Source organism: Gadus macrocephalus, chromosome 8, assembly GCF_031168955.1.
Source record: "Gadus macrocephalus chromosome 8, ASM3116895v1".
Classification (NCBI taxonomy): domain Eukaryota; kingdom Metazoa; phylum Chordata; class Actinopteri; order Gadiformes; family Gadidae; genus Gadus; species Gadus macrocephalus.
The window spans coordinates 9,600,536-9,628,003 of NC_082389.1; the positions used below are offsets into that span (position 1 = coordinate 9,600,536).

At 49.7% G+C, this 27,468-nt stretch overlaps 1 protein-coding gene across 1 annotated transcript; it reads right to left on the reverse strand.

Moving 5' to 3' along the window:
• Nucleotides 1-179: 179 nt before the first annotated feature.
• On the reverse strand, nucleotides 180-26,882 carry LOC132462910 (integrin beta-1-like). Its single transcript, XM_060058692.1, has 16 exons — nucleotides 26,591-26,882; nucleotides 14,440-14,506; nucleotides 13,267-13,352; nucleotides 12,302-12,518; nucleotides 10,127-10,297; nucleotides 9,255-9,493; nucleotides 8,025-8,180; nucleotides 7,035-7,130; nucleotides 6,444-6,533; nucleotides 5,858-5,998; nucleotides 5,308-5,507; nucleotides 4,506-4,744; nucleotides 4,051-4,273; nucleotides 3,407-3,630; nucleotides 3,015-3,181; nucleotides 180-1,549 (listed from the first exon to the last, which is right to left on the reverse strand). The coding sequence occupies exons 2-16, from the start codon at nucleotides 14,504-14,506 to the stop codon at nucleotides 1,484-1,486; spliced, it is 2,382 nt and encodes a 793-aa protein (XP_059914675.1). The 5' UTR covers nucleotides 26,591-26,882; the 3' UTR covers nucleotides 180-1,483.
• Between the last annotated feature and the right edge of the window lie 586 nt (nucleotides 26,883-27,468).

The following is a 27,468-nucleotide window of genomic DNA, read 5'->3' on the forward strand; positions in this document are numbered from 1 at the left end:
AATAACGACAGAACAAAGTACAAAACCTGGAATAAAATATAGAAAGTATTTGGATATCACTAGTAAAACATTTAGGTCTGTAGTTCAACATTTAGTTGAACTACAGACCTCATCCTGTGAACAGCACCATACAATATAATAATTTATTAAACACAGAAAAATAACGACAACTCTCACTGTTCGTTTGTGGGTCAATCGTTTTGGGTCTTTATTTAATAAATATCAGAAAAAAAAATTGCAAACATGAATGAGTTATAAAAAGGCACTTAAAAAGTCTGATATTTTGAACTCGGATATTCTATAGTTTACTAACGGAGATTGCCCTCTCAACACTGATCTTTTAAAAGGGTTTTTGAAATGGGATCCCCACTTTAGATTAAAAAAAAAAAGAACATTTGATCTAGGCACCAGAGAATAACATAGATCACATTTTAAACAAACATAAAAAGATAAATCAAGCTGAGAGGCCGAGGCTGGAGACCTCCACGCATTCAGCACCTGCACGTAAAAACACTCTCCAAACATCTGACAATAAGGCTGATTTCTCGTGATTTCGGGTGATTGTGTATCATTTGGCATTTCTGTGAAGAATCAGGGACCTGAGTTGTCTTTTTAAATTAAACAAGGAAAACCCAGAGCTAGACAGTAACACGGCCGTCTGTTCACCCCCCCCCCCCCGGACCGCCGCGTGACAAACTGATTGTTTGGAAGGAAGCTGTTGCTAAGAAACACACCTTTAACGTACACACCTCTAACATGAACTAACTCTGTCCGCTTAATTATGGCTTTAGACAGCGTGCTACACCCCGTGCTACATCGCTGCGTTTAGAGTGGACCTCTCCGATAACGAGGCGTCGTCATGGTGACCTCAGTACCGACATAGAATCATCTCAGGGGGCTGATCCAGTCGACGATGTGGTTTTGTTTGGTCGGATTTAAGGCGTTCTACTGGATTACTGCGTCCCCGCTACCATGGAAACGTAGACGGGCGATCTGGGCGAGGCCTTTGACCGGCACCTGGAGAAGTTGGGCCGCGCCGCGATCGGAAACGTACGACAACATTGCGTGACGACATGGTAAGATAACCTGCCACGGCTACTTGGTAGAATTACATGTCACCAGAATTAAGAACTGTTACATGCTATGAAGACTTGGTACAATGTTATCGTGCCGTCGGGTTAAGTGATGGTTCGATGAGGCCTTACCGGTCCTGGGCAGAACGCTCAAGTTCCACAGAGAACGAAATCAATAAAAAAAAAAGAAAAGAAAAATATTATACAGACTGTACACATTTCCAAGCGATGCATAGGATAAGACACATTAGTTAAATGTAATAGTGGCAAAACAACAGTGACATAAAAATGATTTAAAAAAAAGCTTGCCCCCACCTCCATATCCCCCCCCCCCTCCATACCCCCCCCCACCCCCCCTCACAAACACGTTCATTTGCATACAGTGTCGTCATAACGGCAGGACCGGCCCATCACTTGCCCTCGTACTTTGGATTGACCACGGTTGTCACGGCGCTCTTGTAAATGGGGTTCTCGCCCTGAGAGACAGAGACAGAGACAGAGATGTGAGTCCCTACAACACTACAGTAAGTACAACAATGGTTTTACCCAGTCCTCCCAGCCTGTAGGTCTTCTAGAACAGACACGGGGAACAGGAGACTTCTCACTTAATAACGATAGATATTCAACGGTACATCATCCATTCTGGAGGGTCATGGCCCCATGTATAGAAGCAGACCTCGTAGCCAGGGGGCCACCAACCCATGACCACGAGTTAGGGTCGCAAACCTTTCCAGAACTGGAATTTCCCAGGCAGAAAAGGGTAATGATATTTTGTTGTACAGTAATAATGGCTTCATCTCTCATGGCTCTGTATGCTCCTCAATCCCCTATTGTACGTCTTGGCTCTAGCCCCTAGCCCACTAGAGCTCTGAGACAAGATGGCCACCAGGTGGATGAAGAGGCCTGTAGCTGAGACAGACTGAATTGTTCTCCTGCCCCTGAGGAGATCTGGCTGGCGGCGGTTTGGTTCTGAAGGACGCTGGGGCCTGGTTTAGAACACATGTCTGAGACACCTAGCGTTGTCTAGGATTAATCCCCCCCCCCCCCACACACACACACACACACACACACACACACACACACACACACACACACACACACACACACACACACACACACACACACACACACACACACACACACACACACACACACACACACACACACACAACCCCCACAACTATTGTTTACTGATATCTTTATCGGTGGTCAGTTGTTCCTAGGATCATGTTGAGTTTGATCAACGGTTCAAACTGAAGACAACTGTCAACCAGCGATGGCCATTTTGTCCTCGCTGGTCCAACTGCCCCCGTCAAGGTTAAGAAGCAGCTAGACTTCTGCTCATATCCGTCTCCAGTGATGTCAGTTGGCCTCCTCTAAACTCCCTTCTTTCCAAACCCACAAAAGCTTTATTCATGGCCCTCTGAGTAAATCCGCTGGTTTCTCTCCACCACTGCATTGGAAGGTCCTTCCCCCTCTCTCTGTTATTGCCTTTTATGGGCATGCAGTACTGCAGTGTGACCAGCTAGGTGGCAGCAGTGAGAGCAGAGCGCTGAACATAAGCTCCTATTTTGGCAGAAGTCAGATAACCAAGGCTGTTGTGGTCAGGGTACGATTCCTCATGACTTAATTTTTCCAAAACACACCTGACTACTGTTATTGCATTGACTTAATTTAGCAAAGGTAATATTGGGTCATTTGATAATAATCTAGCCTAGCTAGCCTAACTAACCCAATTTAGCTAACTCAAATTAGCTAACCCAACTAAGCTAACCTGACCAATCTTCCCTAAGCTAACCTGAGCCGAGATAAGCGATGCTCTTGGTGTTGAGGTTGAACTTCCCTTTTCCCTCACAGGAAACACACCCGTGGCTACCAATAGCCCTGGTTAGCGTAGCCTAGCCTTGGTTGCCGGGGGCGACGTGAGGCAGCACCACTCACCGTGTCCCACTTGGCGTTCATCTTCTCCTTCTCGAACTTGGCGAACTCGCGGCGGTCGTGGATGATCATGAGCAGCTTCCAGATGAGCAGCAGGGCTAAGCCAATCAGGACGATGCCTGCGACCACGCCCACCACGATGGGGATGATGTCAGGGCCGGCCGGACACTCTGTGGGGGGGGTTACCCGAGAACAACACCAAAGTTATCCCCATTGACCAGGCTAGTAGTAACATGCTAGTAGTTGTGAGTTGCTAAAAGTAGATACTGATGACATGTCTTGGTCTGCGTTGACCTCGGCCCGTTTGCTTTGAGGGTGTGGCTAAGTGCCACCCCATGCCCCCTGGCCACGCCCTTGCGTGCAGAGCCGTCCAATCACAGCCGAAGGCCACATACCCAGCTCCTCCACCACGTAGGCCTCGGGTGTGTCGTTGCGCACAGCAAAGGTGTAGTAGAACCAGCAGTCGTTGGCGTCGCGCTCCTTGCAGTGTGTGAGCGGGAAGCTCTGGTCCGTGGGCTGGGGCAGCTCGTTGCGCCGCGCCACCTTCTTTAGCGTCAGGTAGCCGCAGCTCTGCTCGCACGCCTGATCGCTGCCGAATGCAAGGCACTGCACACAGTCCCTGTCGGGGGGGGGGGAGGTTACCATGGTGACGGTGTATACAACGTAGGATACAGGACGTATAGCATGTTGCTAATCCTAGCATGTAGCTGCACTACTACATTACTACTCTTAGCATTAAGATACCATTACAATGTCACTTCTGCTAGCATGTAACTACAACTAGCCGCAGATCACTACTACTAGCATGTAGATAGCATTAGAATGTAGCTACTACTAGCGTGTCGCTACTACTAGCATGTCTCTGCAATAATGGTACCATTAACAGCACTATTTACCTCAAAGCTTTAATCTTTACTAACATAGTCTTAGTTCTGTACTTTAAGGTATAACCGATCTTCTTGGTATTGCCGATACCACTAGCGTGCCGCTAACCGCTACCATTAGCATGTAGCTACCACTAGTGTACCATCAGACTTACTTATGTTCGGTGCATACGCCCGGGCAGGTGGGGCAGACCTCGCAGGTGGAGCCCTGGAACTTGGGGTTGGTGCACTTGCACTCGCCGCACTCACAGGTGCCGCGGCCGTTGCAGATCTGCCCGTTCTTGGCCAGGCAGGTGGAGGTGTCCAGGGAGCAGTCACACGCACTGCCCGTGTAGTTGGCCTCGCACACGCACACCCGGCACTCACAGTGACCGTGGCCTGGGGGGGGGGGGGGGGGGGTTAGCACAAGCGTTAGCATTACAACGTTAATCATACATTCTTCGATCCACCCAGATTCATCCAGCTATCTACATCCATCCATCCATCCATCCATCCATCCATCCATCCATCCATCCATCTACATCCATCCATCTACCTACCTCCATCCATCCACCTCCATCCATCCATCCACCTCCACCCATAACATTCACTCCGCCCGCGCCGTCCTCACCTCCGCAGAGCTTGTTGCTGGAGCGGTCGCAGTTGAAGTTGTCGCACTCGCAGTATTTCCCGTTGTAGATCTCGGCGGGGTTCTCCCGCGTCTTGCACTCGCAGGTCCCGCACACGCACTCCCCGCTGTTGGAGCAGATGTCCGTCCCGTTGTCCTTGCGGCAGTTGGCGTCCAGGTCCTCCGTGCGAAGCTCGTCCTTACTGCACTCGCACTTTCCGCCGATACGCCCTGCATTACACCTGCAGCGGGGGGGGGGGGACTCGTTAAGGAAACACCCGTTTAGGAAACATCTGCACCAGGGGACACTCGTTAAGGATGACGGGACAACTCGTTATGGATGAGGGGACAACTCGTTAAGGATGAGGGGACAACTCGTTAAGGATGAGGGGACAACTCGTTAAGGATGAGGGGACAACTCATTAAGGATGAGGGGACAACTCGTTAAGGATGAGGGGACAACTCGTTAAGGATGAGGGGACAACTCGTTAAGGATGAGGGGACAACTCATTAAGGATGAGGGGACAACTCGTTAAGGATGAGGGGACAACTCGTTAAGGATGAGGGGACAACTCGTTAAGGTTAAAGGTTAAAAGATGGATGCAGAGATAAGGGCCTTCCATCCATCTGCCAGCACACCTGATAGTGACATAGGAGCCCTTTGACAGAGTGCTAAGGGCAACATGCTAGCATGATGCTATCATCTGTATCCTGCCTCCTTAGCTTGCGTTCAAACGCACAGCTACGATACAGGTGGAGGCTAGCAGCGTGCTAGCCGTTAGCTCAGGGGTACCACCCGACGTACTTGCAAGCTCCACACTCCAGGGTGCCGTTGCCATTGTGACAATCCTTGCTGTTGGGAACTCCGCCCTTGGAGCACTCGCACTCGCAGATGAAGTTGAGCACCACCTCCACCTCCTCAGTGAAGCCCAGTGGCTTGATCTTGATGGTCTCCGATTTGTGGGACGGGCACTTGGTGGACTCCACCGAGATCTGGAACGAGACCTGGGGGGGGGGGATCGGGATTGGGTGTAGTTTGTCAGATGGTGTATCTGGGTGTCGTTTTCCGGGTTGTGTATCTGGGTCTAGTTTGTCGGATGGTGTACTGGGTGTAGTTTGTCGGGTGGTGTATCTGAGTGTAGTTTGTCGGGTGGTGTATCTGTGAGTAGTTTGTCGGGTGGTGTATCTGGGTGTAGTTCGTCGGGTGGTGTATCTGGGTGTAGTTCGTCGGGTGGTGTATCTGTGAGTAGTTTTTCGGGTGGTGTATCTGTGAGTAGTTTGTCGGGTGGTGTATCTGAGCGTAGTTTGTCGGGTGGTGTACCTTGGTGTAGTTTGTCGGGTGGTGTAGCTCGTACCTCGTCTCCGATGGAGATGTTTGAGCACTTCCTTCCGCCCTCGCCGGTCCCCGTCACGCCGTTCTTACAGACGGACTTGTAGCTGATGGTCACGCCCTCTGGGACACGGCTGTTCTCCAGGATCACCTCAGAGGACAGCGACTGGGGGAGGGGAGAGGGGGAGAGGGGGAGAGGGGGAGAGGGGGGGGACAGAAAGACAGATAGACAGAGATAATCTTTACTAGCCTTGATTGGTTCTGTCTGGAGGTGGTTCTGACAGGATGTGTACTGAGGGTTTGTAGGACATATCATTGTCCCTTGTGTCGTAACGCGTATGCATTTTCAGTATTCAGTACCCTAGCAGTAGTAGTATAGTTTGGTAGTATTTAGTAACTAGGTAGTACTTAGTAACTTGACTAGGTAGAAGTACTGTAGAGTAACTTATGTTGTAGGTGATATACTGTAGTACTGAGTAACCCTAGTGGTAGTATTGTAGTAACTTATGTTGTTATTGATGTACTGTAGTACTGAGTAACCCTAGTGGCAGTATTGCAGTAACTAGGCAGTAGTACTGTATTTACTAGGCAGTTGTACTGTAGTAACTCACGTTGTAGGCATCGATGATGAGCTTGATGACGTTGGAGGAGTTGGAGGACAGAGTCCCCACGGCTGACTTAGGAATCAGATTCTTCAGCTCCTGGAACAGAAACACGCATTAGACACACATTCAAACATCAATCACTCCTAAACCTATGGACAGCATTTACATTTAGGGCATTTGGCAGACGCTTTTATCAAAAGCGACTTACAATAACTACAAATGTCAGAGAAATAGAAACAACATATATATCGCTGTCGGTACAGTAAGGATGTTCATAGAACCAAGTGCCAAGCATTAACAATCGCTAGGTTATCCCATTCCCTGCACACAACGGAGATAGCTAGGATAAGATGCTACACAATGCCAAGTACTAAAGATAGCTAGGATTAGAAGCTACAGTACTGTTTTTTAAGTGCCAGGACATACAACATTCAATAAGCAAGTACATCAAGTATCCTCTGATGCATTACCACTAAAACAACAATCACTAATATGGTGTGGGCCTGTACAATCTAGTAGCGTCTCAGTCTGTCCTGCGGTCTGTCTGCACAGCGTCACTGAGACGCAGCCGTGTCGATAAAGGTTGATTGAACGGACCTTGTAGACGGGCTGGAACTCCTCGGTAACGGCGAAGATGGTCTGGATGTTGTGGTCGCTGAGCTTCTGCACCAGGTGGGCGATGGAGGGGTAGTCCTGAGGGGAGACAGAGGTGAGCCCCCGGACACGGCCTCAGACAAGGTCTAGACCAGGAAGACCTGGTATACTAACCCAGGGTCCCACAGCCACCACAGCCACCAGAGGAGCCAGTGGGAGGGGTAGTCCTGAGGGGAGACAGAGGTGAGCCCCCGGACACGGCCTCAGACAAGGTCTAGACCAGGAAGACCTGGTATACTAACCCAGGGTCCCACAGCCACCACAGCCACCAGAGGAGCCAGTGGGAGGGGTAGTCCTGAGGGGAGACAGAGGTGAGCCCCCGGACACGGCCTCAGACAAGGTCTAGACCAGGAAGACCTGGTATACTAACCCAGGGTCCCACAGCCACCACAGCCACCAGAGGAGCCAGTGGGAGGGGTAGTCCTGAGGGGAGACAGAGGTGAGCCCCCGGACACGGCCTCAGACAAGGTCTAGACCAGGAAGACCTGGTATACTAACCCAGGGTCCAACAGCCACCAGAGGACCAGTGGAGCCAGTGGGATCCATGCTGGTGCTAATGGTTCCGAGTGGGGTTCTGAGTGCATTACGCCAAAAGCCAATGATTGACTAACGACATCTGGTGACCTTTATAACTGAAGACGATGCGTCGTTAACAACTTAACATATATGAACCTCCTCCTCCGAAACTCGTCCATCAGGAATGAACCACAGCAGGGGAAACGTAGCAGACCGTCCCTCACTTTGAATTGTGGCTTAACGGTTATGAAGAGGTCGTAACTATGGCGACGGCCTCTATAGGCTACACAGTCTGGAGGAGCGCTACATTAATAAACCCCTGTATGCTTAGAGCATCGTGGCTCATGGTGTAGCTGCGTGTTGACTGAACTCACGTAGTAGTGGCTCATGGTGTAGCTGCGTGTTGACTGAACTCACGTAGTAGTGGCTCATGGTGTACATGTTGTTCTCCAGGTGACACTTGCCGTCGTTGGGTAGCACGATGCCGCCCAGCTTGCCGTCTCCGGCGAAGTGGAAGCCGGCGTCGGTGGAGAACACCAGCAGACGGGTCACGTTCCTCCAGCCGATCTTCCCCTGAGGACAGACCGGGGTTCAGGGGTCAGGGCACAAGACTGTCGAACCCAGTACTGTACAACCTTCTCCTGAAGGAGCTAGAGACTGTCCAACCCTGTACTGCAAGACCTTCTACAGAAGGAGGTAGAGACTGTCTAACCCTGTACTGTAAGACCTTCTACAGAAGGAGGTAGAGACTGTCTAACCCTGTACTGTAAGACCTTCTACAGAAGGAGGTAGAGACTGTCTAACCCTGTACTGAAGGACCTTCTACAGAAGGAGGTAGAGACTGTCTAACCCTGTACTGTAAGACCTTCTACAGAAGGAGGTAGAGACTGTCTAACCCTGTACTGAAGGACCTTCTACAGAAGGAGGTAGAGACTGTCTAACCCTGTACTGAAGGACCTTCTACAGAAGGAGGTAGAGACTGTCTAACCCTGTACTGTAAGACCTTCTACAGAAGGAGGTAGAGACTGTCTAACCCTGTACTGAAGGACCTTCTACAGAAGGAGGTAGAGACTGTCTAAACCTGTACTGTAAGACCTTCTACATAAGGAGGTAGAGACTGTCTAACCCTGTACTGAAGGACCTTCTACAGAAGGAGGTAGAGACTGTCTAACCCTGTACTGTAAGACCTTCTACAGAAGGAGGTAGAGACTGTCTAACCCTGTACTGAAGGACCTTCTACAGAAGGAGGTAGAGACTGTCTAACCCTGTACTGAAGGACCTTCTACAGAAGGAGGTAGAGACTGTCTAACCCTGTACTGTAAGACCTTCTACAGAAGGAGGTAGAGACTGTCTAACCCTGTACTGAAGGACCTTCTACAGAAGGAGGTAGAGACTGTCTAACCCTGTACTGATGGCGTCGAAGCCCCCCTCCCCTCTCCCCCCTCACCTCACAGACGGCCACCTGCATGATGGCGTCGAAGCCCCCCTCCCCTCTCCCCCCTCTCCCCCCTCACCTCACAGACGGCCACCTGCATGATGGCGTCGAAGCCCCCCTCCCCCTCCCCCCTCTCCCCCCTCACCTCACAGACGGCCACCTGCATGATGGCGTCGAAGCCTCCCTCCCCTCTCCCCCCTCTCCCCCCTCACCTCACAGACGGCCACCTGCATGATGGCGTCGAAGCCCCCCTCGGGGGAGTCCAGGTTGCCGGAGATCTGCTGCTGGCTGACCAGGTTGTTGAACTGGTTCCCGTCGTTGGTGAGGCTCAGGACGTTCTTGTAGCTGAAGGGGCTGGTGCAGTTGTAGCTGCCGGTGCACGGATTGGCGAGGCGGGCCGGGGTGGTGCTGATGTAGGGCATCACCGTCTTCTCCACAAAGGAGCCGAAGCCTGCAGGCAGAGGAGGAGGAGGAGGAGGAGGCCAGAGGGTGGAGGTTAGAGAGGAGGTGGTGAGAGAGAGAGGAGGTGGAGGTTAAGGAGGAGGTGGAGGTCAGAGAGAGGAGGTGGAGGTTACAGAGGAGGTGGAGGTCAGAGAGAGGAGGTGGAGGTTACAGAGGAGGTGGTGAGAGAGAGGAGGTGGAGGTTAAGGAGAAGGTGGTGGAGGAGGAGGTGGAGGTTAGAGAGGGGGTGGTGCGAGAGAGGAGTTGGAGGTTCGAGAGGAGGTGGAAGAGGTTAAAAGAGAGGAGGTTAGAGAGGAGGAGGAGGAGGTGGAGGTTAGAGAGGAGGGGGTGGAGGTTAGAGAGGAGGTGGTGGAGGAGGTGGTGGAGGTTAAGGAGGAGGTGGTGGAGGTTAGGGAGGTTAAAGAGAGGTGGTGGAGGTTAGGGAGGTTAAAGAGAGGTGGTGGAGGAGGTAGTGGAGGTTAGGGAGGAGGTGGTGGAGGTTAGGGAGGAGGTGGTGGAGGTTAGGGAGGAGGTGGTGGAGGTTAGGGAGGAGGTGGTGGAGGTTAGGGAGGAGGTGGTGGAGGTTAGGGAGGTTAAAGAGAGGAGGTTTGAGGTTAATCGTTCCAGTGGGATGTCTCCGTACCGATCCTGAAGTCGGAGGTGATCTCCTGCATCTCCCTCATAAGGTGGGTGCCCAGGTTCTTGACGTTCTCCAGATCGTCCTTCATGGAGAAGGACAGGTCCATCAGGTAGTACAGGTCGATTGGGTAGTCCTCTGCACGCTTGAACTTGAGGTTGAAGGTCAGGGGCTCCCCTGGTGGATAGAGAGGGAAGGACAAGGAGTTGAGGAAGGGGCTCAAATAACACACTATAGGGCTGATTATGGTTCCACATGCACGCAACGCACTGACCACGCAGACGCTGCGACGCAGCCGTGAACCTTTATGGTTCTGCGTCGGGTTAGAGTAAGCGGACCAATCACAGCCCTTGCTTCTGTGTCGCCTCGACGGAAGGTTAACATTTCTGGGAGCCGCACGTCAGGCCCTTGCGGTGGACGCAAGGAGGGTCCGCAAGGACGTAAGGGATCCGTAACCCCCTTGCGTTGCGTGAACGTGGGACCATAATCAAGCCTTAACTATCTAACCCCTACCTGCTCCGTAATGAGCTGTCTATGTACCGTTTAACCCCTACGTACAGACCCATCTCTGTACTGTCTAACCCCTACGTACAGACCCATCTCTGTACCGTCTAACCCCTACGTACAGACCATCTCTGTACTGTCTAACCCCTACGTACGGACCCATCTCTGTACTGTCTAACCCCTACGTACAGACCATCTCTGTACTGTCTAACCCCTACGTACGGACCCATCTCTGTACTGTCTAACCCCTACGTACAGACCATCTCTGTACCGTCTAACCCCTACGTACAGACCCATCTCTGTACCGTCTAACCCCTACGTACGGACCCATCTCTGTACCGTCTAACCCCTACGTACGGACCCATCTCTGTACCGTCTAACCCCTACGTACAGACCCATCTCTGTACCGTCTAACCCCTACGTACAGACCATCTCTGTACCGTCTAACCCCTACGTACAGACCATCTCTGTACTGTCTAACCCATATGTATGGACCTCTCTCTGTACTGCCTAACCCCTACCTGCTCCTTAATGACCTGTCTCTGTACTGTCTAACCCCTACCTGCTCCTTAATGACCTGTCTCTGTACTGCCTAACCCCTACCTGCTCCTTAATGACCTGTCTCTGTACTATCTAACCCCTACCTGCTCCTTAATGACCTGTCTCTGTACTGCCTAACCCCTACCTGCTCCTTAATGACCTGTCTCTGTACTGCCTAACCCCTACCTGCTCCTTAATGACCTCTCTCTGTACTGCCTAACCCCTACCTGCTCCTTAATGACCTCTCCCTGTACTGCCTAACCCCTACCTGCTCCTTAATGACCTCTCCCTGTACTGCCTAACCCCTACCTGCTCCTTAATGACCTCTCCCTGTACTGTCTAACCCCTCTTTTAGGACCCCTCCCTGTGCTGTCTAACCCCTATGTAAGGACCCGTCCCTGTACTGTCTAACCCCTACGTACAGACCCCTCCCTGTACTGTCTAACCCCTACGTAAGGACCTGTCCCTGTACTGTCTAACCCCTATGTAAGGACCCGTCCCTGTACTGTCTAACCCCTACGTACAGACCCCTCCCTGTACTGTCTAACCCCTACGTAATGACCTCTCCCTGTACTGTCTAACCCCTATTTAAGGACCCGTCCCTGTACCGTCTAACCCCTATGTAAGGATCCATCCCTGTACTGTCTAACCCAGGGGTTCTCAAAGTTTTGACAACTGAGGGCCAATTTAGGAACCCAAAATTTGACTGAGGGCCTCCAAAGGAAAAAAAAAATTGGCGGGCAACGCCGTCAGCATCCCAGTGGTCAAAACAAACATTGCACCGTGGACCTCCGGGAGTGAGGTCAAGTGAGGTCTAAATCACGAAACTGAGGTTCACCCTTTCAAAATAATGTACAGTTGGATTAAAACTAACAAATGTAAAAGGGTTTAATTGAAAGCTAGAGAGAGTCGATTTTTCTCTTTATATTTATTTAAATTAATATTGATTTAATAATAAAAATAAAAAAGTTTTTTTTAATTTTTTTTATAACTTACATAATTAGGTATGTCATTGCGGGCCGCCAGGAATGATTCCGCGGGCCGCCATTGGCCCGCGGGCCGCACTTTGAGAACCAATGGTCTAACCCCTATGTAAGGACCCATCCCTGTACTGTCTAACCCTGGGCGGCGCCTCACCGGAGCGCAGGTTGAGCGTGAGCTTCTGGGGCTGGATCTGGGTGATCTGCTCAGGCTTCAGCTTGTCCGCCTGGTCCTTCTTGCGGTTCGTCACGTCCTTGTTTATGTTGATGTTGATGTTCCCGCGCGGGTTCTCAATCTTCACGCACTTCTTGGCGCTCAGGGATCCAATGTCGTCACAGCGCACCGTCTTGGACTCGCCATCTCTCAGGAAGTTCTGAGGAGGGAGAGGGGGAGACGGCTGTGTGAGGAGATAAACACGTACGTGAAGTCACATGACAGTTCACCGGCTGATTGACAGAAAGTTGAGGAGCAACGGTGGGATTTAGTATTTCCTGGCCTGGGTCTTAGGACCTGAGGCTCAGGGTTCGTCCTAGGGCTCAGGACCTGGTACCCCATATGCATCTGGGGTCGCGGGAAACGACTCCGAAGCTCTCGATTTTGTAAGCTAATAAGTCCTAGTGAGGGCTAAATGATGTAGAATCACTGAGTAGAACAGAGTTAGAGAGGGGGAGGCTACAGAAAGGTCTCTAGAGTTTCTTCCCACAGCTCAGACCAGTGTCAATGGGAAGGGATGTGGGTTCATGGGGTCATGGGGGCCATGGGAAACCCTGGATCATCAGCTCTAGACGTCCCATAGTGCACTGGATATAGAATAATGGAGGAAAGGGTTAACTATATACCAGACCAGTATATTCCAATACAGACTATTATAGACCAGTATAAGAGGAGATAGGCCGGTACAGACAAGAATAAACAAGTGTAATAGGGGTTAGGCCGGTACAGACCAGTATATTTCAGTATAAGAGGGGACAGGCCAGTACAGACCAGTATATTTCAGTATATGAGGGGACAGGCCAGTACAGACCAGTATATTTCAGTATAAGAGGGGACAGGCCAGTACAGACCAGTATATTTCAGTATATGAGGGGACAGGCCAGTACAGACCGGTAGAGGGGGCTTACCTCGTCGGTGCACCAGCCACACTTCTCGGCGACCTGGATGCACTCTCCACAGGACTGGGCGTTGGCCTTGATGCATTCACTGCCCTCTGCAACACACAAGCCACAAGACAAGCCCTTAGCCTCCGGTAACGGACCAACCAACACACACCAGACCGGGCCCAAACCCGGCAGACACACACCGGACCAAAAGAAACACACACACCGGACCAAAAGAAACACACACCCCGGACCCAAACCACACAGACACACCGGACCCAAACCACACAGACACACCGGACCCAAACCACACAGACACACCGGACCCAAACCACACAGACACACCGGACCCAAACCACACAGACACACCGGACCCAAACCACACAGACACACCGGACCCAAACCACACAGACACACACACACACACACACACACACACACACACACACACACACACACACACACACACACACACACACACACACACACACACACACACACACACACACACACACACACACACACACACACACACACACACACACACACACACACGACTAAAACAAACACATACAGGATCCAAACCCCACAGACACACACTGGACCAAAACAAACACACACATACACCGGACCCAAACCCCACAGACACACCAGACGCAAACGCACCGGACCCAAACCCACCAACACACACACACACAGCGGACCCGGGCCAATCAGACCCCGCCGCGCTCCCAGTGGAAAACACTCTAAATACGATCTGTGGTTTCAAAAGAAGTTGGTGAAGTCTTTGCTCTGGACTTTTGAGGAGCATGACATCATTCTGGAGAAACAGATGCTGCCGCAACGCAGAGAGAGGAGAAGAAACATCTCCTCAAGCCAGAGAGACCTTCATAGGACATTCCCTGGCTATCCTTTAAAAACATGAGTTAACAGTGGAAGACGATGGATGTACGTTCTTTAGAGCCTTACAAGGGAGGGAGACCAAAAATATTATGACAATATAATAAAAAAACAAGAGAGACGAGGAAGAAACAACATTCTGAAATTCAACGTTTAATTGCTGGGACAACATTCTGGTGTTCAACAAACCCCAAAAAACAGGAAGCGGTCAGTGAGTGACATGTACGCTGAAAAGTAGTTTAGAGTCAAGTTCAACACCCCCCCCACCTCTATGGTGACCAGATGATGAATGCTTACCTTGCTGGGCCCAGCTGCCCCCAAACAACATCAGCACCGCCCCCACGCAGAGTAGCCGGAAATCCATCTGTAGGAACACAAGAATTAAACATTATTAACACAGGAATTACACATTACCACGAGATACACATCAATATAAAGAAATACACCACTTTATTATGAGACAATCACAAGCCACATTAAAAAAGGAAGTATAATCTTTCTTAAAATACAAAAATGGCACCGGTTCCATTTAGATAGAAGATGGCCGCCCGATTCACAAGTCCTTCCTCACTGATAAGTATCACTTGACAGAAGCTCCTGCTTAGGAACTTCATGTCAACTCTCAAACTCCGTCCGCATGCTGGCTCACTGGGTTGATAACCAGGGAATTCTTTAGGTAAATATCGGAATATTCATGCTTCATCAGCCAATACAAATGTTCTGCAGAGGGAATAACAAACGTCTAACTAATCCCAGATCTAATGTTTGACAGTCTCAATATCTGTTATTTTTAAACAACACACACACGCCATCTCGTCTAACGCATATATTACGGTAATCATTCTGTTCCGTGAATGCGAATGCATCAATAAAATATATTTATGAGCCCTTAGCTTGTTCATGGTTAGAAAAAGCACTGTATAAACTAGACAATAAACGCAGCACAGGAAAAAATGGTTCAGACTACTGCTTCAGATCACTTTAAAAAAGCCTTTCGGCTCAGAGGCTCTAAAATAGCCAGACCACGTTTACAAGCTGGTTTGGTGTCATCAACAGGATGTCATGACAATTCACATATCTGCATGCGTTTGTGCGGGTGTGTGTGTGCGCGCTGGTGTGTGTGCGCTGGTGTGTGTGCGCTGGTGTGTGTTTGTGTGTGCGGTGCGTGTTTTTGCGTGCGCGTGAGTGTATGCCTGATTACAAATGCTTTATGCATCACTGAGGAGAAGTTCATGTACGCAACACAAAGCCAGTCTTCCTGCTGACTCGGCCCAAACAAAACAACCCAGAAGTATTTCATCACATCTCATCCCCACGACCCCAGTATGGCTCGAGGTCAGCTCCACCAACCCTGGAGCGAGGCACACCCTGACCCGCCTCACTCAGTCACAATGTTCTTATGAGAGGAGAGTTAGCGTGTTAGCTTAGCAGTGGGCTGCCCTTTCTGCAGCTACAGAACACTCAGACACAAACACCCTTCAGTGTTTAACACAGAACCTTAAAGGCACACATCCAGCCCCAGACAAACATGAACCTAACATAATGTACCAAGCAAAGCAGCTAAATACTGTTTGGTACACCGAATAGCAGACCATAGGCAGAAGCTACTTTAAAAACACACTTTGGATGCTGGAATATAATTGATGGAATGATACTAGAACAATCGATATTTATAATAAAAACATTAGAATAAGAAAAGTTATTCAAATTAATCGGCATAAATAATATTAATTAATATTCGGATTGATTTGCTAAATTATAGATTGATATTGTACATGTCTCACATGGACACCTTACCTCCTATGAGACGACACAGCCCCCCCGGCCCTCTAGTCCAGAGACCAGCCCCCCGCCCTCTAGTCCAGAGACCAGCCCCCCGGCCCTCTAGTCCAGAGACCAGCCCCCCGGCCCTCTAGTCCAGAGACCAGCCCCCCGCCCCTCTAGTCCAGAGACCAGCCCCCCGCCCTCTAGTCCAGAGACCAGCCCCCCGGACCCAGAGCCCCCCGGCCCTCTAGTCCAGAGACCAGCCCCCCGGACCCAGAGCCCTCCCCCTCCTGGGGGCTGTGGGTTCTGAACCCGGACCCACAGCCCTCCCCCTCCTGGGGGCTGTGGGTTCTGAACCCGGACCCACAGCCCCCCCCCTCCTGGGGGCTGTGGGTTCTGAACCCCACAGCCTGCTGCTCCTGATTAGTTCCATCTTGGGACTACTTGTGTCTCCCGCTGTTTGGGGGGGAGGCAGCGCTGTGTTCTCCTAATAAGGCAGCTCTTAGTGGTCTGGGCCCGGGGGGGGAGCTGATCCGGTCCACAGCCAGCAGGGGGGAGGTCCCCGCTAAGGTAGGGGGAGGGGGGGGAGGGGTGAGACGGTAGGTGGTGACTGGTCTCCAGATAAGGGCCGTGGCCATCGTGTCTCAAAGCTAAACAGCAGATCACCTTGCTGGGCCAGGTGTGTCTGCAGAGAGGGCTAGGGGAGGGGACCTTCTCCTCAGTTTGGTGCTGGGGGGGGTATCATCCATACTTTAATGATAGGCCGCCTTTCAGTGGAGTTGTGCACGGTGAAGGGTTCTGTGCTACCACCGCTAGGCTGAAGCTAACCTAGAATCTATTCAAGGCTATTGTTCAGATTTAGTAACACAAAGGCAGGTAGGGCTGTTTGTGTGTTTCTGTCCATATTTGGGCAGGTCCTCTCCTGCCTCTACAGGCAGTCATGCTTCCACCATGACACACTTAGAATCTGAATCTGGCTCTTCATTCTCATTCTCCTTCTCCCTCACCATCTCACCGACCCCTCTCTCCCTCATCTCTCTCTCTCATCTCTCTCTGGCCTGATTGGTTCAAAAGGCCAGAGCTGACGTTGTCTGTCCAATCGCAGATGCAGATAGTGGGCATATCTACTGCTTATTGGCTACTTCCAAAGTAAAACAGAACATCAGCGGTGCTACTATTGTTTGAAATGTAACAAGCCACCTATTCTAATGAGAAAAGGAAAACAAGTGACTGGTTGTTCTGACATAACACCATAGACCACGTGACCATTGGATAGGACCATAGGTACATAGAACTACAGGTAAATAGAACCACAGGTTCATAAAATAGGTACATAGGAACACAGGAACATAGAACCATAGCCACATTGGGTGGGCCATTCAACCCTAAAGAGTTCAAGTGTGAGAGTTCAAAAGTCAGTACGTGTCTCGCGGTGAAAAATGGCGTTCCTCTCCTACTTCCTCCCAGAGTCGTCGGCTGGTCGGCGTGGGAGAACGCCAGCCTTCCCCAACCGACACAAATCTCCCGCCACATTCCAGCGCCCGGCGGGGGTCAGAGGTTACAGGCTCGTGAAAAACAGCTGCATCCTGCGAGACCGCTGCTAATAGCCCTCTGACTCCAGCTAGCCACCTCTCGTCTGGACCTCCAGAGACACGAATCAGACGTCTACGAGGACTTATGAGGACCTCACGGGAGAAGAGCTCAAGAGAGAAGACCACAGAGAGCAGGATCTCCTCCGCCAGCACAGAACACAACTACCAACCAAAGTCACTCTGAATACTTTTACTAACATGCATACTTATGTGTATGCATTTATCCTTTTATTCCATTTTTGCATCTTCCTCTTCGGTTCTTGCAGTGCTGAATGCAGACTCGAACAAGATCAATTCCTCCCCGGACATCTGATCATTTCTCTAATCTGATTCAGAAACATGTTGCAGCCAGCAGGGATCTGTCTACGTTGGTCGATCCGTCTGCTGCAGAGCGTTGGAGTCACACTCATCTCAGAAAAGGGAAACAAACACCAGACAAAACGGACGCTTGAATGGAAACGCAGGTAAAACAAAATTGCTCTCCGACATTTGATTCAAATGACAACCGGGAAAGGTTCTGAGTCTGACGTTAAAGTGGTACAGCAGCACGACAGAGACCTACAGCCAGCAGGCTAGGTCACCAGAGAACTGACCCCAACAAAGACTTGTAAACTTGTTAAAGAAGAGGGGTCTCTCTAGTTGTGGCCCCGCCCCAAACATTCCTTGGGGCAACTGTGTCGGCTGCCCCTGTGTGTGTGTGTGTGTGTGTGTGTGTGTGTGTGTGTGTGTGTGTGTGTGTGTGTGTGTGTGTGTGTGTGTGTGTGTGTGTGTGTGTGTGTGTGTGTGGTGGGAACAGATGTGAGTTCATCGCGGAGGTTCCCCTTATAGATTCATACGGAGTAAGTAGCGGCAGTAGAATACATGCACATAGTGCAGGTTTAACCTTTTTTTTTTAATTTTTTTTTTTAAGTCTTTTATTGAACATGGTTAAAAAATAATAATAATAATAATACAAACAAAAACAATTGAGCAGTACAAAAGGAAATAAATAAATTAAAAACAAACAAATGGGATCCTCAGGATCCTAAGCAACAAATACATAACTCAAATAACATAGTTCATGTTCAAAAGGGATAGGAAGAAGTTAAGAAAAACTTTTCTGGTCCTACCGCCTCTTATTTTTTATAATTGTTTACCAAAAAATAAATCTTCAGTATGAATCAGTCAGTGTCTATGATGTTTAGCTCGTGGGTTAAACAAATCAAAACTTTGACAAGACAATATCAAAATAAAATATTGGAACAGATGAACGAAAACCATCAAATTGAAAACAGCAAAACAGAAATTCACTGCTCCAGCTCATAACAATTCAATGTTTTTCTTCTGAAGAGTTTTTTTAGTTTTGATATTGTTGTAAATTTTTTCAGCTCATCATTGCAGTTGTTCCAGACTTACAGCCTTTGTCGTTATACAGTGCAGTTTTGTATTGGTTCTTATAGATGGTTTGTTGAATATTACAGGTTCTTCTTAAATTGTATTTGCTCTCTCTCAGTTGGAACAACTCCTGGTTGCCATGAGGCAATTGGTGATTATTTGCTTTAAAAATTATTTGAATAGTTTTATAGTCAATCAAATCTAGAAATGTAAGTGTTTTTAGTTCAACAAATAATGGATTTGTAGTGCAGGTTAACCTCGTGTTCAAACCGTTTCTGTTTGAGTCCAGCGTTCCCCTCATCAGGACTTAGCCGTGTCTTTAGTTAATTTGCCTCTTAACAGTGATTCTATGCTTTCATTATCGTATTAAACCTTATTTTAAGTTCCTTTCTGTTGCTATGGTTTTTCACGCTCCATAAAGTTTGATTGATTGTTATTGTGGAAGATGACAGACATGACGGCCCCAGGGTGGGGGTAGGGGGCGCTCAAAGAGATGATGTCATTGTGGTTCCTCACATCCTAACTGTACGTCCACACCAGGAGCGACCAAAGCGTCAAAGACGCTTTGGTCGCTGCGAATTTTCGCTGCGAATTTTTCTGTTCGCTTTGGTCGCTCAAGTCGCTCATGACGTACAATTCAATTATGCAGACGCATTTAAAGGAGCCGTATGCGTTTAGTAGGCCCTACAGACAGCCATATCAAATATTGAACTCTCCCATACACCTTGGCCATATTGCCGAGACGGTTTTGCTTGTTCGATAAAGTGCTTCGACAACAAGTAGGACAGTGATTCCCCCCAATATAAAAATCCTAAAATGTAGGCTAATTACAACCGAGAACAAAAAACCCTGCGTGCTGTAGTAGTTGAAATATGTTTCACTGATCTGGATCTGCAAATCATGATCTGCACTCATTCGTCGCATTTAAAACAAATAGACGTTAGCGCACATGGCTAATTTGCATACGTGCACAGGACTGGTTGGCTCCGCAAGGCAAATAATGGAACATATCTATCTATCTAGGTCTTTCTGTCTATCTATCTATCAACGCGTGTCTAGTTTTAATGTGATGTATTGTGTATGTCCAGTCAGACTTGTTCTGTGTGGTCTTGTAGGCTACTGTCCTGTGTGGGACGAACCACCTAAATGGATTCCCGACGATTTGTGTCGTTTGGTATTAATAAAGACTTGACTATCTATCTATCTGACTATTTAATTAAAAATTATTCACCTCAGGCTCCGTGAATAGTGGGGAATAGAGGGATAAAAGACAAGAGATATATCCCTTGTCATTTATCCCTCGTCTTGTCGATTAGTTTGTTTATGTGACGGTTTTGTTTAAAGCATGCTACACGCGATTGGTTGGTTAGATTGGTGGCATGTAGAGCAAATTATAATGATTCCCGCTTAAATACGAACGTTCTAGATGTAGCCTATAAATACTCCCGCTTATCATCACTTGATATCCAAACCACTATGGCGTTTCGATCACTGAACTGAAAAAGGGTGGGTTCGTACAACACCGGGTGCCCAGTTACAGCCGCGATTAATACTTCAGCCGACATTTTGTTCAGTGAGTGAATAAAGGTAGGTAGGAACCAAAGTGCCTGCCGATGTTCCCTGGGATCCACGCAAGCGAAGAGCGTCTACATTCCGATTGGCTGTCAGTGTTTGGTCGCTGAAGCGAATAATAGTCATTTGCATAAAGTTAAAAAGTTTTCAACTTCTTTTTGACGCTCTGGTCGCTCAACTTTGGCCGCTGGTAGCGTTGGTCGCTTTGGTCGCTTTGGTCGCTCTTGCCCATAGAAAGTGAATGACTTCCGGCGATTTGGTCGCTCAATTCGCTTCTGGTGTGGACGGACAGTAAGGGATGGATTTTTGGCGAGCTCGCTCTAAATTCAGTGGCCGACAGAGGGCGACGTTAAAAGTCATCTCAGACGTCAGAGCGGAGGAATTCGGAACCTCAGAGTCTGACGATTCTAGACCAGGTCTGTTGGAAGCCGAGGAACCGAGTGCTGACCTCAAGCCAGATGGGGGCGATCAATCAGCAGAGAGAGAGAGAGAGAGAGAGAGAAAGAGAGAGAGAAATCCCATTAAATCTTTCTTCACTAGATCTGTGATGCGACCTCACAGTCACATCTCCTCTTCCTCTCCCCCCCCCCCCATCTTCTTCTCTCCCAGCTCCAGCTCCAGCCATGTCTTTGTATGGTGTGGCCCAGGGGACAGCGGGCTCTGGAATGACGACGGCTCATCCTCCTTCCTGGCGCTCTGTTGTAAACAGAAGGCCTCGGCCCCTCTCGGTCAGACCGCCCCCAGCTGGAAAATATTCCCCACCGCCCGCTGAACAGCCGTCTTTAATAGACCACGCCGGTCAACACCTTCACCCACAGCCCTCTGCCCACAACACCTTCAGGTCTGCCTGAAGGTGTTGTGGGCACACAGGGATGCCTCAGGACATGGTATCAACATGCCTAAGGCGCTAGCATTATAACAGGTCAGGTATGCATGCTAACACACATCAATGTTAGCATACATGCTAATAAAGCAACACGCATGTAAGCATGCCAACATGCCCAGTTGCCAATAAATACCTTACGGAAACACAACCTCTAGTCGTTTTACAAAACGCTTGAAGCTTGTATATAAAATGTAGGATTGCTTTCTAACTGCATGAAATAGTTAAAAAATAATAGCTGTGTCCATGGCCAGGTCTCTATAAATGCATTTATGATGTTTTTGTTGAGGTTGTAGTAAGACGGTCCTTTACAGGACCTCCCGTCCTGAAGGTAAGACCAGCTGCTGCTCCGGGGAGCCTCAGAATCCTCTGCTGTCGAGGCGAGAAATCGATTCGCAGCAGAGCTTTAAAGTCTGCGAGGAAGAGGTTTATCAGGAGCCCAGACAGACGGACAGCTGCTGGGGTGAACCCCCACCAAAACACACTGCTCAGGGGCTCCCCCGCAGTGTCTGGTTACATTCCATCAGGTGTGATATCACCACCGCCCGTCAGCCAATGGCTGCGGGGCGCTAGTCACCGTGCTGGCTCATGATTGGTGGAGGCCGGGCTCCTCACCACTACCCCAACCGGGGCGTCAACACAAACAACGATCAACTGGGAGGGATTCTGATCACTCGCAGTGGATCTTGAGTTCTTGTTTTATCAGCGACCCTGAAATGTAAATCTGGTGACACACGCTTGGGTCGCGACCCAGAGCCAGACATTCCTAAGAGAACCAAAGCTATGTCCATGCCTCTCCCTCCCTCCCCCTCGCGGCCCCCTGGGAGTCCTCGTGCCAGAAGAATGGCCCCCCCCTGTTGGCCCTCAGGCTGCGTCTGGGTGCCACATTGTTCCGGTGCGGCGGCGGTCCAGCAGGGAACAGGGAGGTCATACAGATCGGGCCGCAGCCCCACATTACTGCTGCTTCTGCCTCTCCTATCATAGCCTGCTGCGGCCACTTACTGCCTCTTACTGCTGCTGCCCCTTGGACCACAGCCTGCTGGCGGCCAGGACGTTCACGTTCATCTCTCTTTACCAGTGACTTAGATTCATGCAGCCTGTTTACATGCACCGCTACACTAGCATGGTGAAGTATTAATGAGCAGTACCGTTTTGTGATTTAGGACAAGTAGATACAGGAAAAACTACCTTACTTTGTCTGTCAACTTCCTCCGTTACGGATGACAAAAACCTGATTGCACCAACGATACCGTCAGTCTAATTCCATTTATGTGTGAACATACTGAAGTCTGACACGGAACTGATTCAGATCCTGAGATGAAGCCAAGTCAGCTTGTAATCAATCAACCATGCTCTACTGACGGGGTCCGGGGGTCTGCAGAGGCAGAGCCTAATCGATCATTACGGGACGACAAAGTTACCAATAACATTAAGAGCATACACGTAAACTGAAACTCTGCAGTGCTTTTGTTGAACCAGGCCGTGCAGCATGTTGGTCACATCCTTACTTTAATGTAAAGTAGGTTGGCCTCTTCTGTACCAAACGTCCGACGCAGACAGGATATCTTTAGTGTGCGAGGGGGTGATTTCATCATCACAACTCTGTTCCGTTATCGCACCACCAGGATTAAAGTGGAGATAAGGGATCCAGGTTCCAACGCACCGCCTTCCCCTGCCGCACCCAGGCCCGCCCGCGTACGGAGACCTACGCCAGGCGACCCACCCACCCCTCTGCTGGTCTAGTGCGGCCTTGGACGTGGCCTACACCTCCTAACAACGCCGTTTGTCTGGCCAAGTCGGTGCGTGGACGGTGGAGTGTGCACGGACGGCTGCAGCTCAGACCGACAGAAGGCGTGAGGGAAGAGGAAGTTCGTCTGGGTTCTACAAGCCTGAGGTTCAATGTTGTGGCGGATATGGATGTTGCCATGGCAACATCCACAGCATGTGTGAGGCTTCTGATATTTGTTGTATTGAATTCAAGAGACATTATTGTTCCGCTGGGATATGACCATGTAGCAGGCTGCTCGTTCCCAGCTACACATGCTATAAGAGAAGGGGGAGGTTAAAACAGGCCCAGGGTTGGAATTCTTTTTTTCTTTCAATGCCCTTCATGTCAACAAGGTTAGACTCTTTGAAATCAACAACACTACCCAACTCCACCCAATAATTTATATTTACATTAAGCAAAATATGGTTTTATCCAAAGCGGCTTAATACGGTTCAAACACACATTCACACACCGACGGCAGAGTCAACCACGCAAGGCGTCAGTCGGCTCGTCGGGAGCAGTTAGGGTTAGGCGCCTTGCTCAGGGGGGACACCAGGGACACCTCGACGCTCAGCTAGGTGGAGCCGGGGATCAAACTAGCAACCTACCGGTTAAAGTCAACCTGCTCAACCCCCTGTGCTAAGCCGACCACACCCATTGACCTTTGACCCCTGGTCTGGCACCCTGTTGTCCCTGCATGGCTGTGGATGGACAAGGTACACTTTAAGAACCATGACGCTGGTACTGCTGAGCATGACTTTGAACTTTGATGCAAGACTTCTGTTGCTCACTTTAAAACTCAGATACAGACATATCAAGTTAGCTTTAAAACTGATATCTTCTATAGCTACTTTTTAAACTCAGATACCTATAGTTTTCTCTTAAACTCTGATGCTGACGGCTATAGCTAGTATTTAACTTTGAGGCCAACGTCTTTACTTGGATTCCATCTTCCATAGTCAGACAGTCGCCTGGACGAGGCAGAAGGCTGGAGGAGTGAGTGAGAGGGAGAGAGGAGAGTATTTCTCTCCCCCGGCGATGAGATAACCCATTCCTCCACTAGCAGCACCATCCATCTCCCACACCGCCGACGTGGAAAAACCACGCACTGGTTTCTGTCCCCTCTATACAGAAGCTTTTTTGGACATCAATACTGAACTGAGGGACTGCTTCAGCGTTTGTACGGGGGTGAAGAACTAGCTTCAGGATACCAGCCCGTAATAATTCATACAAGGTATACACATCCTGCTGCCCATTCCATTCCTTTGCCAAATTTGTTCCCAACATGGCAATCAGCGATGATCAAACAATCTCTGATGCAGCTACGTTAAGGCTACGATAATTAAGGCTGTGTTACATCTAGGCTTATTAAAATCAAGACTAGTTATTTATAGCTCGGGATAGTTCTTGTTAAGTAACTGCTAGGATGGTTCTAGCTAGCCTTGTTCTAGCTAGGCTGGTACTAGGCTTCTGCTAGGTTGTTATTGCCGTTAGTGATATGCTGGATATGGCCAGGTTACAGCTAGGCTAGTGATAACAAGACTAGTTTTAGCTGGCTAGCTCTACTACGGTAACCGCTAGGCTGGTACAAGCAAGGCTACTGCAATGTTATTATTGCTGTTGCTGCCATGGTGGTGAGGGCCGGGTTACTGCTAGGCTAGTTTTAGCCAGGTTTCTATAGCTATGCAGCTGGTAGTCCATCTGGAGGCGAGTTAAGTTGTGCAGATTCTCAGTGGGCTAGAGAGACTGGTTAGAGCTGCTTGTCCCAGATGGGCTACAGCGAGTCAGAACCAAGCCATCATCTGTGATTCATCTCTGGGACGCTGGGGGAGGGAAGAGAGGGGGGGGGCTGATGGCTCATCGGATCCTCCCAGCGTGTTAGCCGGGTGTTGAAACACCAGAACACGGTTACTGTTACTACGGGGAAGTGACTCAGTCCCCTGGCATCGACCCCCCCAGCCCCTCGACACAGACGGTCTACAATTAGGAGGCCTTGTTCGGCTACAACAACCATGTCATCTGTGAGCTTCAGAAGGTCTTCAAAGTGGAGGTGTCCCGTCGTCTAATGAGCAGCGGGGATGGGAGATGACGGAGTATCATCCATCCCCTAAACCGTCCAGTGTCGACTACAGCCCTCAAAGTTCACCGTGCTATCAGGCGTCGTGTTGATCCCAAAACACACACTGATTTAAACACACACACACACACACACACACACACACACACACACACACACACACACACACACACACACACACACACACACACACACACACACACACACACACACACACACACACACACACACACACACACACACACACACACACACACACACACACGGCCCGAGGCGCGGGTTTACCGGCAGCAGGTTGGGCTGATTCAGACCTGCCCTCCCATGTTGCTCCTCACACCGCTGATTAGTGGGTGGTTGTTGTGGCGACGGACCGACAAGAGGCTCAGGGTTGGGGTTAACCCGCCCGCCCTGCCCCTAGGGCCGGGGCGACCGCTGTTTACAGTGGACCCAATGGGGGCCGGATGGGGGGGGGTCACACGGGGGTCTGGGACCCACACAGCTGGGCTTTGTTCTGGTGGGAAACCCACACAGCTCAGCTGAACGTTAACCAGACGGTTCCCCAACAAACGTTAATGTGGAAGAGAAGTTTTAATCGATAACTAAAGTTAGAGCCCAACAAAACTGAGATCCTACCGCTGTTGATATCTTGCTGTTTTAGCATTTTGTTTCACTTCCATTTAAGTAGTTATACAGCCCCCCCCCCCCCACAGTAGAGTTCTGTCGGTCTACCCCCCCCCGCCCTACAGTAGAGCACACACACACACACACACACACACACACACACACACACACACACACACACACACACACACACACACACACACACACACACACACACACACACACACACACACACACACACACACACACACACACACACACACACACACACACCTCCCTGTACAACCAGCCCTTTGTTTACTTACCAGGGCAATTTAGTGTCTTACAAGATGTCTGTGGACCATTTCACACACAGACCTACCCACAGTCCTACAGTCAGTCCGTCCGTCCATCCGTCCCCCCCATCAGTACACACACCGCGATAGACGCAATTCAGTGGAATTCATTTACATTATTAGAAAAGCACAAGAAGGAAGAAAGCAAAGTTCTGCTCTATGTTCTCCTGTACTGTCCTCCCGGCCTCCTGCTCCTCCCTGGCTATAAACGCTGCTTCAAGGCCTACTTTCTCAGGGGGAATACCCAGAGGAGCGAAGTTGAACACAAAACTCAATCATCTATTTCGAGACACGAAAATGATCCCGTTTCTTCGTTGATCTTCTAGAAGATCTCCCTTAGAGCCGCCGCAGAGAGCCGGAGACCCGGACCCGAGTCCTGAACCCGAGTCCGCGGTCCTCTTTCCGTTGTGGCCTGAGGCCATAACCCGGCCAGGTGTACCGGGGACCGGAGCGGGTACTCACCGTGTTTTCCCGGTGTCGGCCCGGAGGTCTCGGAGGATCCTCCTCACGAATGTAGACGAACGAGGTCTGAACCCAGGACCAAGCCCGCGGGTCCGCTCCTAACGCGGGTTTAAAGAGACCGGATCCACCCCAAAAAAGGAACGGTATTGAACAAAGAACGGTCACCGAAAAAAGGAACGGAAAAACCCAGTTTTCTCGTGATGTTCAGAGTTATTAGTGGACCGAGTCCGCCCAACACGCTGCTGCAGATTCGGGCGATTCCACTTTTTTTTCTCCAACTCCCGAGTCGATGACGTTACCAAGTAGCACCGCCCACGCCGGAAGTTCACCTTCAAACCAAAGGCTCATCCAAATGTATGGACACACACGCGCACACACGCACGCACGCACACAATGCATATACAATAGCATAGAAGTTGTATTGCAAAGTATCAATCCAGCTAATTCAATATTGTGCGGTTTTACACAATGGAGCCGTTGTCCTTATCAGTTTTATGAGATGTATTTATGAATCGTAAAAGTCTAGCAAACTTCCGGCCATACCTACTGGTTTACTAATGATTAGTCACTAGAGAAGAGAGAGAGAGAGAGAGAGAGAGAGAGAGAGAGAGAGAGAGAGAGAGAGAGAGAGAGAGAGAGAGAGAGAGAGAGAGAGAGAGAGAGAGAGAGGAGAGAGAGAGAGAGAGAGAGAGAGAGAGGAGAGAGAGAGAGAGAGGAGAGAGAGAGAGAGAGAGAGAGAGAGAGAGAGAGAGAGAGAGAGAGAGAGAGAGGAGAGAGGGTAAAACCGGGAGGGAGAGGGGGTGAGACTATAATCTCTTATTAACACCATATTTAATCCGACAGAACTTTCTCTACCGTTTTACATCACATCCATGATC

Coding starts and splice junctions, on each gene's coding strand:
- LOC132462910 (XM_060058692.1), bottom strand. CDS start 14,506: ATGGATTTCCGGCTACTCTGCGTGGGGGCGGTGCTGATGTTGTTTGGG. Junction 8,181..9,254: donor TGCAGGTGGCCGTCTGTGAG/GTGAGGGGGGAG, acceptor GTCTGTCCTCAG/GGGAAGATCGGCTGGAGGAA. Junction 7,131..8,024: donor ACACCATGAGCCACTACTAC/GTGAGTTCAGTC, acceptor GTCTCCCCTCAG/GACTACCCCTCCATCGCCCA.